This window comes from Terrapene carolina, unplaced genomic scaffold (genome assembly GCF_002925995.2).
Source record: "Terrapene carolina triunguis isolate 2854851 unplaced genomic scaffold, T_m_triunguis-2.0 Scaffold194, whole genome shotgun sequence".
NCBI classification, from domain to species: domain Eukaryota; kingdom Metazoa; phylum Chordata; order Testudines; family Emydidae; genus Terrapene; species Terrapene triunguis.
This window is the reverse complement of record NW_020664545.1, coordinates 5,443,719-5,460,366: the sequence shown is the minus strand read 5'-3', so window position 1 is coordinate 5,460,366 and position 16,648 is coordinate 5,443,719. Positions and strand designations below refer to the sequence as shown.

The window sequence follows — 16,648 nt, the reverse complement described above, 5'->3', positions numbered from 1 at the left end:
GCCATTGGGCTTCCTACCCGCTCTCAAAATGGCTTCCCTTCACAATGCCGGACGTTCATCCAATCTCGCTGCGCACCCACTCTTCAGCCCGCCCCTTGCCTCCCTTGCAGCCAATAGACTTCGCAGCAGCCGCCCCAGGCCCCGCCCCGGGAGGCGAGTGATCCCCGCCTGTGTCGTCAGGCCGACAACGGCGGCAGCCAATGGGGTGTTGGCGGGGGTGAGGCGGGCCGGACGGCGCCGCCATTTTGTGAGTCTATAACACGGAGCCGTTGGGTTCGTTCCTGCTATTCCGGCGCCTCCACTCCGTTCCCTGCGGGTCTCCTCTCTGTGCAATGGACGGGTGAGTCCCCGCTGGGCCGGGCCCTGCTACGGGCGGAGACAGGAGGGGAGTTGTTTGAGCCCTCACTGGGCCGTGGGGAACTCGGCACCTCCTAAGGGGGCTCGGGCGTTACCTGCGGGGGCGGCGGCGGCGAGCGTGTGGGGGAGGGTTACCTGAGAGGGGTCCGTTGAGGCGGCGGGTGCCCGACTGGATCCCCTCCGTCGCCGCCAACTTCCGCCCCGGGCCCCTGTGTCGCCGTGTGGGGGCCGCAGTAAGGGGGAGGGGCGGCCCCCCGATGCCTCCGCTCCGAAAGTGAGGCGAGGCCCGGCGAGCGCGCGGTGCCTCGTGCGGCCACCCCGGCGTTCGGAGCCGCGCGCGCGCTCGGAACTTCCCTCCCCCTCCCGGGTGCCTCCAGCCGCCTCGCGCTCAGCTGCCCGGGCGGGATCGCCCCCCTCCCCCCCCCAGTGCGTTGGGAGACCGAGGCGCATGATACTGGCTTCCTCGTCGGCGCGTGGCTGGGCCCTGCCCTGGTCCGTGCACCTGGGCGTGGGGGGGCGCGCGCTCACCCCTTGTGGCGCCCCCTTTCCGTGCACCTAGGGAAAGGGGATGGCTCTTTCCCCCAAAAGAATCCAGACTCCCCCGTGCGGTCGCGGAGTGGGAGGAGGTTTGCCAGGTTTCCTGTAAATTGCCTGGGTGTGGGCCGTAGCGTCGGCTTGGGGAGGTGCCTGGGAAGCGCTGCAACAGGCACCCACTCACCTTAGGAGTAGCAATCACTCCCGGTTGTACCGGGCGGGGACTCTTGCAGGCGGCAAGATTGTGGCTTTGGGCGCACCCAGAGGTGCCATCAGTAATGGGTTACACTGCCATTGCCCTGGCCTTTCCACAAACGCTTTTTGAAGTGTAATTTGGCTTATGCACGCTCACGCTACGCTTTGAGGCGCTTTAATGCCTTCAGGCATAGTTAGGGAATTTATTGGGAGAATGGCTTCCCTTGCCGTGTTACCTGGGCATCTCAGGTTAAGCTGTAACCACACAACAAGCCTTGTGGTAGTGTTTCCTTGCCCTTCTGTAGTTTAACTAGCAACCTTTTTCCAGATAAAATTTGCCTTGCTAATGATGTGGCTCCCGTAGTTTTGCAGGGAGCAACTTTTGTATGCCAAGTAATGTTGCTTCTCTCTCTAGTGACCACCCCATCTATTTTAGAGGCATTTCCAAATGTGGTGCTTAATGAAGACATCACTTAACAGAAATGAGGCCTCTTCCTACTTACCCTGTCTGGAAGGGTAACTACTGCAGTGTGCTGACTTTTAAAGAGAACAAGGTTGTTAGTCAACCCAAAATATTTGGCACTTCCAAAGAGACAGTAGTTAAGTATCCCAAAACCTTAAATTAGAGAGCCTAGATTAATGACTGGCTTCATAAAAAGTTTCATTCACAACTCTAGATCTGAAAGGGATCAGAGTCTGGTTCCTTATGTAAAGACTACCTTAGTTTGCTCAGGAATTTCAGTTCAGCTTGTTACACTTTTAACAGATAACTGCTCAACATGTTAAGTTGGTATAAAACAGTTATAGAAAAACCTTAATAATTTACAGCTGTAACTAATTTGAAAAACTCTATTGTTTTTGTGGTGAGTATTCTTTCTACTACTCAGGGTAGATTGTAGGAAAGCTGGCTTAGTTATGTAAATTAAAATACTTATTTAGACAGTTGTAGCTTTTCATCCTGTGCAGCAGAAGTGGCAATATGGGCTGAAGCCTAAAATTTTAATTATTCCATGTCAGTTAAAGATCCCAGGACGTGGTTCACTTTTTCCTTTCAGAGCCTAGCTGCTGTTTGCTGGGCTCGTGATGAGATGTGGGGAGTTTCTTTCTTCTGGAAATTGTTCCACTTCTGCATAGCTAACTGTCCATGACCTTTCATCAGTATTTCTCATGCTTACAATCCTGCTTAGTTGCATTTTTTGTTCTTAAGTTGTTTTTGGTATAAATTGTCTTGTTAAATATGCAAGGGAGCTTGATATGGCAAAGATTGCATATTAGAAAATGGCCCGAAAGAATGTCATCCCAGATCACTACTTTCAGTTTTCTGTCCATCATTCCAAAGGGAGTGTTGTTCTTTCTATGTGAAATTAAATTTTGCTAGAATTGGTGGCCCGTACTGTTAAACTAGGAGAAAACTCGGTAACTTAGACTTGGTTGCCAGGACCAGTGAAACTTGCTTGAGAAACAGCTGTTTAAAAGTGTATTCAAACTGAAAATTGAGGGCATACTTAAAAAAAAAAAATGGACTAAAAGCTGTTGTGTTGTGTGCTATTCGTGTGGCCTTAGTTATCAGATAGATTTACAAAAATATTCCGGAACCAAACAGTTTTTGGCAAATAAAAAAGCTGCTCTTGCTGGATAATTTTAAATACCATTCCCTGTAAAGGCTACTTTATGTAAAACATTTCCTGTGTGTGAGGCCCTCAAGAGGAACAGGAAGCAAAAGAAATTGCTCAAGGATAACTTTGAGAGGCTTGGAAACTTTAGATGCTCCTCATTATTTTTCTGCCTCTCTGGGAGGTTTTTCTTTGATTCAGGTGTGCAAGAAGCAGTCTGGCAGAAAAGGTATTTTTTTAAACTGAAGAAACACCAGTATCTTAAATAATTTTGGAGTGGTTACGTGCAGCAGCATTCAGTTGGATTTTCCACTGATGTACAGATGGGTTTAATTACTCCACTAAAGCTCTCCCCCTCAAGATAAAACAAAACCCATCTGTCTTCATTGGTGACTCTGAACACCAGTGGGATTGTAAAATCCTGCAGTCTCATTCAGAGCTTTTTTTAATAGCAGTCTGAGCTAGAGAAACCATAGTGTAGTTTCCTGGCATCAGCCATTGGAGTAGATTGTGACTCCAGCTGTAAAATTGCTGGGTTATGATGACATGGCAGGCTGGTTCTGAGGCAGAAGTATGAGAAGTTGAGCTGGCTTATGCTAGTACCAGGGATTGTTTAAATTGGTGAAACCTGAATGATTTTGTAATAAGCGTGAACAGTGTTTAATTACCTGAAAAATTACTAAAATGCAGGGGAAAGTGTAGCAAATGTAGGTTGTGGTAGAATTAAATCCCTTTGAATTCTAAAATTTTTCTTGATTCAAGTATGGTTACTTTTTTCATATTGCTGTGCAGGACTTAGTAGAACCCAACTTTTAGCTGTTTTCTGTGATTCAGTAGTGGGTCACTGCAGACCTGTTGGCTTGTGACTGACAGCAGGATCCTCTCTCATTCCAAGTATTTGTACAAGGTACCCTGTACTGGGGAAGGCTGACATAAGAATTCAAGGTCCGTGGCATAGTGTGTACCCTGAAGGGCTACAGGGTCAATGGGTATGTGCTGCCCAACTTTACATCACTACTTTACCATATTTTGGACTTCCTACAGCCCAGTACTTTAGTTATGCTCAAGCAGTGGTTCTCAAACTGTCGGGATCCTGAAGTGGGTCGCAACCCCATTTTAATGGGGTCGCCACGGCTGGTGTTAGATTTGCTTGAGCCCGGGGCCAAAGCCCTAGGGCTTCAGCCCTGGGTGGCGGGGCTCAGGTTACAGGCCCCCCTGCGCAGGGCTCGGGCTTTATCTTTGGTCCCCCTTCTTGGGGTCGTGTAGTGTCAGAAGGGGGTCGCGGTGCAATGAAGTTTGAAAACCCCTGTGCTAGAGAACCTCAAACATACTGAAAGAATTCTCCCTCCATCGTGAATCGTTTTACAAAAAAGGTGTAAATGTTGGTAATAGGAGTATCTCATTACCTTGAACTGCATTCTCCGTTTGGCAGACTAGTGACTCTCAATAACAGGAGTTGCTATACAAGATCTGATCAGTGGTCCATATAGTCCAGTATCCTGTCTCTGATAGTGGCTAGTGCAATATGCTTTGGAGGAAGGTGTAAAAACCCTGCGGTAGGCAGATGTAGAATAATCTATACCCACCACTAGGTGTCATCCAGGTCTCTAATGGTAGTCTCCAAAGGGATACAAAACCTGTGGCTGGCCAGGGTCAGCTGACTCAGGCTTTCAGGGGTCAGGCTCTGGGGCTGAAAAATTGCTGTGTAGATGTTTGGGCTGGGGCTGAAGTCCAAGCTCTGGGACCCAGCCTGGGTCCGAACATCTACATAGTGATTTTTAGCCCCGCCATCCTGAGTCAGGTGATCTGGGCCAGCTGCAGCCGTGCCAGGGGTCTTTCATCCCTGTGTAGACGTACCCCAACAGATTAAACCTCATGCATCAGGGCATACGTCAGTTTTCTTTACAAAATTTGTTAAGCTGTGTCTACACTGCCACTTTCAGTGCTAAAACTTGAGTTGTTCAGGGGTGTGAAAAAACACCCCACAGAGCGACAAAAGTTTTAGGCTGAAAAGTGCCAGTATAGACAGCGCTTTACTACCAGGAGCGACCACCCCTCATTCGAGGTGGGTTTTTTTATTGCCAGGAGCGCTCTCCCCCAGTGATAAAGCATGTCTACACTGCCCACGTCACAGCGCTGCCATGCTGTAACGTGGGCAGTGTAGACATACCTTTAACTAGAATCACACTCAAATCCATATAATACTGAGAAATCACCTTTGTTGTTGTGTTTTGTTTGCTGGGTGGAAGTTATTCATTGTAGGAAGTGTATCCTCTTTTGGGTGTTTGGGGGGGTTAACAAGGTTTTGTTTTCACTAAGCACTTTTAGCAGTCGTCCTGCTAGTAGTCTAATAATTGCTGTCACCAGTGGAGCTGCACTGTAGTGGAAGGGCTGCTGTACATCAGGCACAGGCTGTTTTATTCAGGTTTAGATGAGGCAGTGGTAAGCCTGTCTAGTCTATGCAAGCAGTTCCACTGTTGCTTGCACCATTGGTATTTCATCATTCTTGGGTGAATTCTGGATGCATTACTAACCCATCTTTGTAGAGGTAGCCACCCCGAGGGTCAGCTCCCTTGAATTCTTCTGCGGAATATTTGTGCCAGCTTGATAGTCTAAGTATAAAGTTTTGTTTTAAGAATGCTCTAGATATGGATTGTATGGCCTATACAGGTGAATACTAGTGACTGTAGGAGAGTAATTTTGACACTTCACTCTTGCTGTGACTTGGCCCTTGGTGGTACACTGTTTGTCTTACATTCCTGTGAAGAATACTGGCTTTGGTACCTGCATACTCCTTTCTATGGTTCACTGGCAAAAAGGGGAAAGTTCCACTGTTAGAAGTGGAAGAGGTGCACATTCCTAACACTTTGGGGCATTGGGTCTTCACCGCAACCCTTTTTTTTTTTTTTTCTTGTATGAACTCTTTGGCTCACTTGTGAAGATGGGTGCACTTTGACTAGCTTTTTTCTTACTGCTGGATATTTGTGGCAAACCTATGTAACTTAATACTCTTCTTTCTTTTTTCTACAGCATTGTCCAAGATATAACAGTTGGTACAAAGGTAGGCACTTCTCACTTTTTCTCTTTTTGCACTTGCTCAGCATTTGACCTAGTTTAGTGTTAGTTATAAACTTACAAAAATTAACACTTCAATTTTAAAGGGACTGTTTCTTATACTACATCTCAGTTGTTTTTTAACCAGAAGGCATATTTAATTTTCATATGTATGGCCTTGTTTTTACTCTGCTGTTGGAGGGCAGAAAGACTGTTGTAATTGTCAGATGAGATGTTCGAAAACAAAACACAAATGATGTTGGTGTTCAGACAAACTTGTGTTGTATCCATATAATGGACAATATATCTTGAAAGAGAAATTGCCAGTTCATTGGATTGAGACTGCTCAACTTACTTCATGTTTTTGTGGATCTCCTGTTCATTTGGATGTTGTGATAATCCTTTTAATGCTAAAATAAAAAGCATTTTACACATTGATTCTTATCTCTTGGGAGTACAGTAAATAGGACCTTTACCCTGCTAGTGTCTGGTTTTGAAAGTGCAGCCCTAACCCTGAGACTCAAGTGCTGACAGGAGCCTCCTTATCAATGGAGTATGATAATAGGCTGCTGTTCATAGGCGGAAACTTCATTCCTGAGAACTGCTAAACTGGAATGTTCAGGATAGACTAGCACTCCTCAGCTTAGTTCATTGTCAGAATCATAATTGTTAGTTTAAAGAGTTAAATTGGAAAGATTCATCAGATGTGACAAATGTGAAAAGTCGAACTGTCGGTGAAATGATGCAATTTGGGACAGGACTAAGAATTTAAACTGAGCTAAAGATTCATGGTGAGACAGGTAGTTTGTTACTTCATTAATCTATTTTATATATTGTCTTAAGCACAGGGCCATTTTTGCTACATAAAATCTAAAAGCACTACAGGGAAGCTATTAAAGCGTAGTGTCTTTCATATTGAAAGAACAGAACCAAATACTAGTAATACCATAACTGTGGGCAAGTCTGTTAAAGTTCTGTGGTTCCAGTGAGCAGCAGACAGATGGAGAAGAGATCGGTTTAACATCTATAGCGGGGAGGTTACTACTTGTGCTACAATATTTAAAACTTTATTAAAAAGTATGAAAATGGCTTAGTGTGTAGTTTCTGCTGTGACTGAATTTATCCTGGCTTTCAGCCTATCTGCTACAGGGAGGAGTTCACATTTTGAATAGGTTGCCATGCTGCTTTATGGGGAAGGGAGAAAAAACTGAGTTTTGACATTAATGAGAGAGATTTATTATTAGATGAATATAATCATATAGGTTAGACTTCCTGGAATGAGTCAATCACCTTACCCCTGGAGGATCTTTCCATGTAGTAGAACTTTTAATGACTTCACTGTAATTCTACTGTAGTGCTAAAATGTACTTAAGGTGCTGTAGCCATAGGAAGATTTCTAGTTATGCAAAGGAAAGCTTTTGCCCAGAAGGGTTGTGAAAGGTTAATTTTTGATATTCAAGCTCCAGTGATGGCAAGAACTTCAGGATGTTATTACATTTTGGGCATGCAGTTCTTGTATGTTGCATGATTTTAATCCCTTAAGGAGGGTATGGTTTGTCATCTAAATGGGGATTGGAAGAAATCACATATCAGCACTTCCATTTCTAGCACAAGACAAGATTCACTTGGGAATGAAAGAAGCTACACAACTAGTGTCCGTTCCTGAAAACTGTTCTGAGAGAGTGTTTGCTGGCTGTGCCCCTAAATTGTTGGCATGGGTATTAGAGTTAGATACAAATATATTTCTTTTAAATCAGAAGTGTTAAATGATCTCCCTCCCCTATCATCCCAAATTATATTCAGGATATGCATGAGCAGAGATGGAAGAAACCATATTCCTTTCAGTTCATTATAAGCTTGAAAGATCATCAATTTTTAGTGACTTTTTTCCAGACTGTCTTGGTCCTTTTGTTAAGCAGCACTGTAGAGAGAGAATGGTAAACATCTCTTGAACTATACTGTTAGTCAATATACTGGAAAAAAGTGAAGACAAACCCAGCAGACTAATGTGGAAAGGTGAAAGGAGGGAAAAGCAATAGGGGAATGAAAAGTTACAAGTTATTTTCCTGAAGTCTCCTTTTATGTTGTCAGTCCTAATGTTTTAGAAGCTTACAGGCAGGTCTTGTGTGGTGTTCACACTCACGTTCTTTAAATCAGGCACTTAGATTAGACCAGTGTGCTGTACTTCATCCAGCCCAGCAGGCACACAGTAATTGAGTAAGCATCTCCACCCTTAATTAATCTGTTTTAGATACTTGGGTGGGCTCTTTTTTATTATTCTGAAGTCTTTGAAATATTGTACTTCAGTAATTTTGCTGTTGAGAACACAAAGCAGTATTTCAGTCTCGAGAATAATAGTCCTGTAATCTAATTTTATTGTGCTTTAGTGCATTGCTGGATAATCTTAAGTATTTTCTGGATCATAGTGCAAGTTAGCCAGTCCAGAGGTTTAAAATATGCATATCACGTGTCCTAATTGTGGGTTTCTTCACATCTTAATATGCAGATACAGCTAGTTTAGGAAATGTATTACTGTTCTGTTGCTCACAAAGCCCCACAATTATTGGAGACCCTGATGGAAAGAGTGCAGCAGCCATAAACATGTGATCTGCTTAAGACTTCCTCTTTCAGCTAACTGACTCACTATCTGAAAAGAAAGGAAGGGGATAGCATTGTGGTTGAGACATTAGATTTGGACTTCAAGCTGGATTATTTTTCTGGCCATGTCGAAGATTCCGTTTGATGTTGGGTGAATTACTTAATCTCTTCATGCTTCAGTTCTCCATCTGTAAAATGGGGGTAATATAGCCTCTCTGTTTTGTCTGTTTAGATTGTAAGCACTTCAATTCAGAGATTGTTTCATTAAGTGTGTGCAGTGGGACTTTGATCTTAGTTGGCATTCCTAGATCTTCTAGTAATACAAATAATTAATTATGGTGATTTACTATTTTGTGCCAATGCACCATTCTTTGGGAAGAGAACAAATGGTATTGTATTTCATAACAATGAATTGCTGTAAAAATAGCTACCTATTGGATAATCCTAAACATAAAGCTACATAGTACCAGACCCTGAGCTGTGTCTGCACTACCATTTATGTTGCTCAGGAGTGTGAAAAACACCCCTCTGAGCAGCGTAAGTTTCGCTGGTGTAAGTGCTTATGTGCACAGTGCTATGTCAGCAGGAGAGCTTCTCCCACCAACATACTACTGCCAGTCGTTGGGGTGGTTTTATTATGTCGACGGGTCCCGTCGGCATAAAGTGACTACGCGAGTGATCTTACAGTGGCGCAGCTGCATCGATACAGCTGTGTCACTGTAAGTCCGCTAGTGTAGACACATGGCCTTAGAAATATACAGTTTGAAACCAGAGAAATAGCATCTGCAAAGTTAACTCTTAAAATATTGTAGAACAAGTTTTGTTAGAGTATGATACAGGCTGACTGCATAGAAGTGGTTTTGTGGTCAAGCCAGGCTCTTTGCCATGGGAACAAGTAATTATGGCTTCAGGCAGTAGGCCAAGAATGTGGTGAGGAAATTCCAGTCCCCTCTTATGGCTCTAGTTCAAAGGCTGCAACAAGCTGGCTCTTGTGGACAGGCGTGATCACACATGTAAGCCACATGTGTTTAATATGGACACAAGAAAAGCAGTATCCCAGTGGCATGGTGATCAGAAATTGAGGCAAATAGCTGCATGTAACAGGAATGGTAACATGTTTTGTGGAAGGAACATAAGGAATCTAATGTCATCTGATAGATTTTTATGTACAGCTACTTCAATTTATGGATAGATTATTCATCTTTATGAGCAAATGGAAAACTCTCTCTAATGGAGTATAGGAACTCAAATGTTGCTTTATCTGCAACAATGAATTGTACATATTACTTCAACCTGCATTATGGGTTGTAAGCAAGAGATTCCAGGTAGCACATATTCATCTGCCAATAAATCATTGTTGAGAAGTGCCTTGAATCACATCTAACCCTTAGTTTACTCTAAATTACTCATTCATTCTTATGTAGAAATTAATTAGAATGACTTGATTCATAGCTTGCTTAAGCTCCTGCTCTGGCTACTACTATAACTTTATTTTTCCATAAGGGGATTCTTAAGAAAACCCCATGTGATGAAATGGTTCAATGAAAACATTTCTCTCCAGATCTGAAACTCGAATTTTATTTTGTAGACTAGCTATTATAGTTAAAAATACTTGAGACAATATTTCACCGGCATTGAGTAATCCTCCGCACTTCTGTGATTTATCATCTCCATTAATAGGTAAGGAAACTGAAGAGGAGATATTCAGTGACGCATCAAAGGCTACAGAAGGAGTCCGAGTCTGTGGTGGAATTAGAATTAATGAGTTTTCCTGGCTCCTAGTCCTGTGATCAGTGTACTTAGACCAGAATAAAGGGGCTCTATCTAATACCTAAAATCCAAAGTGATCAGTTTCTTTTCCAGCTTCATAATCACAATCTGATTGGAAGTTGGTCTTCATCTCTAACATAACAGTGTTTTGTTTATAGAAATTCTGACCTAAAGGTTGCTAGTATTTACCAAAGCAGGTTTTTGACACACCTTCTCACTATTGTGTAATTGCACTTTTTAGGTTAGTCTTTGATCTAAACTGTGTATGCATTCCTTAAACTGTATGTACAGGGTGAAATTTTATAGAGTAATTCATGTAGTCACAAGATGTTAAAGCTCTCCTAAGTGATCCCTTATTTTGCTAAGCGAGGTGAGTCATTCAGTTTACAATTATTTTCTGGCACGTAGAAAAGCACTAATTGTACTAAGCGTTTCCTATTAATGCTATATAAAATATAACCTTTTGGTTTTAAGCACTCTCAAATAATCTTTAAACATCTTGTTGGTCACAAAGAGGTTAAGTTAGGTAGGAAGCCTGGAACATGAGTGATATAAATGCTGAAGGCTATTAGCTGGGGTGTGTATTACCCTATAGAGCAAGAAATGACTACCTTACATCACTACTTTTAGCACAGGAATTTTGGGCCAGTTAAAATGGCCACACCTTTTATTCGCTCAAAGGGCAGGTTTGTTTTACAGGGTGTCTCCATAGTAGCTGTCAAGACTAGTTTTTGTGAGAATGAAGGTTAAGGAGAGGCAGACTAGATGAGAGGGTTGAGGAGCAGGGACTTCCTGTTAGTGCAGAAAGTCTTTAGCTTATCATTGAGCTGAGACGGGAATAGAATAGGGGTTTAAATTTTAAAAGGGGGCAGAAGCAGCAAGTAGCCATGGTACCACTGTAAAAGAGCATGACAAAAGGTATACTTTGATATTACAAAAAGCCCTCAATAGCTGTACAAGTTGCTGTGTGTACTTAATCTTGTAACAGATTTTAAGCAGAAACCCTTTAAAGCTTTGATTTACTTACATTAACTATATACTGTTCTGCATTCAGGACCTCAAGTCATCTTGTTTGTTGCAAGGTGTAATCAGAAGTAACTTTTAAAAAGTGACTAAAGTAGAAACTCAAGGATGTGCTAACCATCATAGCAGTGCCTAAACTAGGAAAAAGGTATTTTTAAAATTGTTAGCTAAATATATTTGAAACATCTCTTAAGATCTAATATAAGTGCAGTTTAATCTCTTCAAAGTTGGGTTAGCTATTCAGAGTGGATCCTAGAGTTAGACTCCATTTTTAATGTTGGGGAGGGGGTACAAGTCTTAAAAATGTGTTAAAATGTTTTAGCTACAATTTTTTTTTAAAACCAACCATTTATCCTAATCTGCATATGCCTTAGGGTAGTATTAAGTAGTGTTTCAAATCGGACTAGCGAGCAGTAGATGTTTTTAAAAAAAATCTTTTTTACCTAAAAGAATAAGGTTCATGTGGTACCACTTGTACTCCAATAACATCTGAGTGCAGCCAACAGGGAAGAGGCATTACAACCACCGTTGGTTTAGATTTGCTTTGAGTTATGATACACACTTGATTATGGCTGAATTTGAAGATCACTGGAGCCGCTACAGAGAGTGCAAAGCACTTGTTTTGAGTTCAGTTGGTCAGAAAAGCCTCCAGAAACATCTAAGCTGAAGTTTAGATGTTTGACTGTTTGAAGACTGACACCTGCTTTGCAATCATAGCAGCAAACAAATTTTAAAACTACTGGTCTAAAGTATTAAATAGACAATAGATAACTTTCATGTACAGGTTGAACCTCTCTTGTCCGGCACCCTTGGGACCTGACCGGTGCCCAACCAGAGAATTTGCCAAACCACGGGAGGTAAATGCAGACTGCCAGCAGATCTCCATAGATGCAGGGAGTAAGAGTGCGGGGGGGGTGGTGGTGGTGCTGCAGCACACCCAGGCTTTGCACCCAGCATGGCCCCCCCACCCGGGGGCCTCACTGTCACCCGAGGGCCTGACCGCCAACCCCCTGCCTGGGGGTTCCGATGCTGGTCCCGGCTGCTGGCCCCTCACCCGGGGTCCCAGCTGCTGGCCCTAGGTTCTCCCCCTGCCTCCTGGAGCTTGAATACCCCGAATCAGCTGTTCGCAGTGCTCTGGAAGTGCTGGGAGAGAGGAGGAGGAGTTGGTAAGTGTGGGCCCGCCAGTGCACAAGAGGCACATGGGGAGGGGGCAGAGGGGGGAACTTGGCGCTGGTGGATGCTCCGCACCCACTAATTTTTCCCCATGGGTGCTCCAGCGCCTATGCTGGACCAGGGAGTGCCCGATTAGAGGTGTTCAACCTGTACTAAGATCACAGTTCATTTGTAAGATCTGATGGTGAACTCATCCAACGTTGAGATTCCAATCTTTAGACTTGGCACAAGATTATTTAGCACCATTTTGTCAGAAGCTGGGACTGTCCAACAGGATGGATCACTCAATAGTTGCCCTGTTTTGCCCATTCCCTCTGAAGCATCTGGCCACTGTTAGAAGATTAGATACTGGGCTGGGTGGACTTGGTCTGACCCAGTATGGCCATTCTGATGTTCTTAATGTTAAGTTCTGCTTCTCTTTCAATTTTGAGCTCAGGAAGGAAGTAATTCTGTATTCCAATTGTTCTTTTTAACTGATTTATGTGAAAATGCACCAGATTGCTGCTTCAGTGTGACCCAGACTGTACTAATTTCCTGTGACATTGATCAACTTGCCTGTAGATTACTGGGAGGTAGGAGGGAAAGACTGTGCGAATAGGAGCAAGTCCCTTACTAGAGGCAATCTCCTGTATAAAATCAGGAAAATAGACATGAGATTTGCCCTAGTAATTCAGACAATTCCTTTTTCTGGGTGAGCTCACTTGTGTATCTTAACTCCGCAAAGAGTATTGGCATATAACAGCATCATAATTCATGTTCATGCCATTAAGCATTCATTTGTCCTGTTAACTTCCATTCTAATGTATCTGATATGTGAAATCAAGTCTCATAGACGCACAGTTGGTTGAATCGTCTAATGAAAAAAAACTCTAGCAGTGATCTTTTTCTGGGTGGTGTTTTTTGGTTTTTTTTAGAGGGGGAAAGAGGAGGGGGTGAATCATCCCTGTTGAAAGAGAAATGTTTATCTAGCTGAGACAACCCTTGAATTTTCCTTCCTACTCATAAAGAAGCTTCTAAAAATACTCATTAAAGAGCATGTATATCCAGCAAGTGTTTCAAAATTTGTTCTTGGTAGATCGCTTTGAAAGTTCCCACAGTGATACAGTTTTGAAGAGCTCACTGTTTTGTGTGCTATTACAATTTAAATTTAGTGTCTCATTTTACTGACATGGATCCCTCTTGTATCTTGAAAGTCTAACTTAACCCTTCAGAAACCAGATAAATCGGTTAATTTCTCAGGGCCTATAGGCAGAATTCCTTTCTGCAAGGAAAATGGCCTGTTGACAATGGCTGTCAGCCACAGTCTCCCCAGGGACCTTATCAATTAGTGTTGAAAGCTGTTTAGCTAGCATAGCTATCCGGTGTGTTACAAAATGTGATAGATGGTGGAGCATGGTGTCGGTCATGGTTTTTGTAACATTGTTTCAGCCTGCGCTATAAGCTCAAACATTTTACATTGGACAGAGGGCACCTGATTTTTTTTTTAACTATTTTTGTTTGTAGTACCTTAGTGCACAGGAGCCCTAGTCATGCACCAGAACTCCATTGTGCTAAGTGCTGTACAAACAGAACAAAAGGATGGGCCCTGCCCCAGAGATCTTACAATCTAATTATGATTCATTTTAGTGTATATGTGACATAGGAGGAAGCTGTTGCAGGGCATGGACTTAATTAAATAGTCTCTGTCTCCCTCGTTCTCACAACAGTAATTCTGGCTCTCAGTACCACAGTTGGATGGCAGTTTCAGTGCAAGCCTTGCAGCAGGTCTGCATTTAAAAAGCTGCAGTGACTGGTGCAGCTGTGCAAAGATGCTACTATGCCAATGGGATAGTGTTTCCCGTTGGTGTCGTTAATCCACCTCTGTGCAAGGTGGTAGCTATGTTGACGGGAGAAGCCCTCCCATCCACATAGCGCTGTCTACTCTTCTGGGGAGGGTGGGGAAAGGGAGTTGGTCAGTATGACTGTGCACTCGGGGTGAGGACTTTTCACTCCCCTGAGCGATGTAGTTATGCTGATATAAGTTTATAGTGTAGGCCTGGCCTTGATGTCTCTATCAATTCAGGAGTTTTGGGGTACATTTCATAGAAAGGTAAAGCACTGTGGTGCAGCAGCAAGCCTTCTTACTGTGCTTTTTTAAATTGGTGTCAGTACTGTCTCATTGGCATAAACAATATAGGGGTTGAGAGCTGCAAAACTGTACAAAAGGATACATTCTTCATGGTGTGTACAAGCTTGACTTCAGACATTTATGCAAGGGAAATGGAGTATGGAAATCTCCGAGTTGTTGTTGGTCACTGTGATAAAAGGACAAAAGCCTTAATCAGGTATTTTCTTGTCTGATTGTTAAATTTTATCGGGTCAAACGTTGACTTTACCAGTTGACAGTTTTCTCTACAGGGGTGTGTGGGTGGGGGGGGTGTTCAGAGGTGCAGATGAGTTGTGTCCAACTCCCATTGAAAGTCAATAGGAATTAAGCACTTGCCTACCTTTTTGTGCCTTTGAACATTTCCCCCCAGGATCCTAAAGAGAGGCGGGTTAACAAATGCTGTTCCTTCCATCTTCACATAGTTGATGGAGCAGAGTACGGCACTTCATATCCAAGGGCTGGGTGTACTGCTGCTTTGCAGTATTTACCACTGTTTGACCTAGAGTTAAATTGATTTTGTATATCTTTATTTTATACTGCCAGTAAACCAGCAGAGTAGCCTTTTTCTAATTCTTGTCATAGCTTAAACGTTACCTCTGCTGACAGACTGTGAAATACAATATTCTGGAAGTACAGGTTTAATTCTGTGTAATAACTTGAAAATGTGGAGGAGTCCCACAATTTCATGTCCTATCTAAATGCTTGCTAAAGCTTTATTACAGTTTTCTCTCATTAGTAGCTTTGATGCAGAACATACTGGTATTCAGGTTTTCAATTAGCTGCCACCATGGAACATCACTAGGTTTAGTCTTTAAATTATTCATGACTAAACAGTCTGTCTAGCTTGGATTGCTTTCTAGCCCTTTGCTCAGACAGAATGCAACTAATTTATTTTTTATGGGTGACTAGTCTTTAAGTAGATGAAGGATTATACAGATCAACTGAAAATTTATGGAGTTCCATAGGTGTGCTTTGAGACACATGACCAAGGCCCTACCCTAAGATGTTTGTATTCATACAGGCACTCTGTCTTTGCTCAGAAACTCAAGCTAGCTAATTGGAAGTAAAGTTCTAATGAAGACAAGGCAGTTTGTAATTTTCACATGAGTTAGTGGGTTGAATTAGGTTGGGTTTCCCCCATAGTGTTTAACTTGACCCACTAACTTATGTGAAAAATGCCTTGTGTGCTAACTCAAGGTAAAAGACACTTTTTTCTTAGTGAAGACAAGGCTTTACCTTTATTTTACAAGAAGAGGGGGAAATGGGAGCTGGCATTTGAGAATTCAAAACTATAATTTAGAAAACGTGTGCGAATGTTTATATATTTTATCCCACAGCAACTTACCCTTTTCGGAGTATAGACCTTCCTTTCCAAACATTTTGAGGAAGAAATTATTTGAAGTTAATATTGTACAGCTAGCCTACGTGGTGTATAGGTGCATTTTATTAGATAAATGCTGCTAGAGCAAAGAACTGGTAGCTATGTGTGTGGTAGACAAAAGTAGGCTGCTGCCATAGAAACACCCACAGTCATTATTTAACCTGTTAATATTTTATGATGTAGCTAATCATCAGTGATTTTTTTGGACTACAAAGACAAGGTATACAGCTACCGTGGACAAGACTAACCAACATATTTAAATACACTTGCTATGCTTTGTTTTCTGCAAACAAGAAGAAAGGTAATATTTCAATAGCTGTAATAGAAAATATGAATTAATAGGAGTTCTTACACTATTAATAGGAGTTCTTACACTAGCATTAACACCATTCCTCATGGTGTTCGGTTACTCTTCTGAAATACCAGGTGGGTAAGGGAGATGGCTTTCAGAAATTGCACTGCAAGATGAATAATGTAGTGTTACCTGTCATCATAAATGTTAACTTCAGTATCTGAAGAGCTATTTGTGCAGAGGTAGAGTATAGTCCTGGGCCTTTGGGACAATAGTCTGGGAACAAAATTGCAATGTTCTTGTAAAAAGTGATGATGCGGCAATTAGAAGGGGAAGAATGCACTACAGTATAAGATCTACAGGAAGTAGGGCTGTTGATTAATCGCAGTTAACTTATGCGATTATCTGAAAAAAAGTAATCACGATTAATCACACTGTTAAAACAATAGAATACCAATTGAAATTTATTAAATATTTTTGGGTGTTTTTCTACATTTTCAAATACATAGATT

The 16,648-nt window shown here is 42.3% G+C and overlaps 1 protein-coding gene across 1 annotated transcript in view; it reads left to right on the top strand.

The window, feature by feature from the left end:
- The first annotated feature begins 235 nt into the window (after positions 1-235).
- PTBP1 (polypyrimidine tract binding protein 1) overlaps positions 236-16,648 on the top strand; it is a 48,533-nt gene continuing 32,120 nt past the window's right edge. Inside the window, exons 1-2 of the mRNA XM_026654971.2 lie at positions 236-340; positions 5,730-5,760. Coding sequence (XP_026510756.1) covers positions 333-340; positions 5,730-5,760 — 39 coding nt within the window. The 5' untranslated portion in view covers positions 236-332. The remainder of the gene's footprint in view (positions 341-5,729; positions 5,761-16,648) is intronic.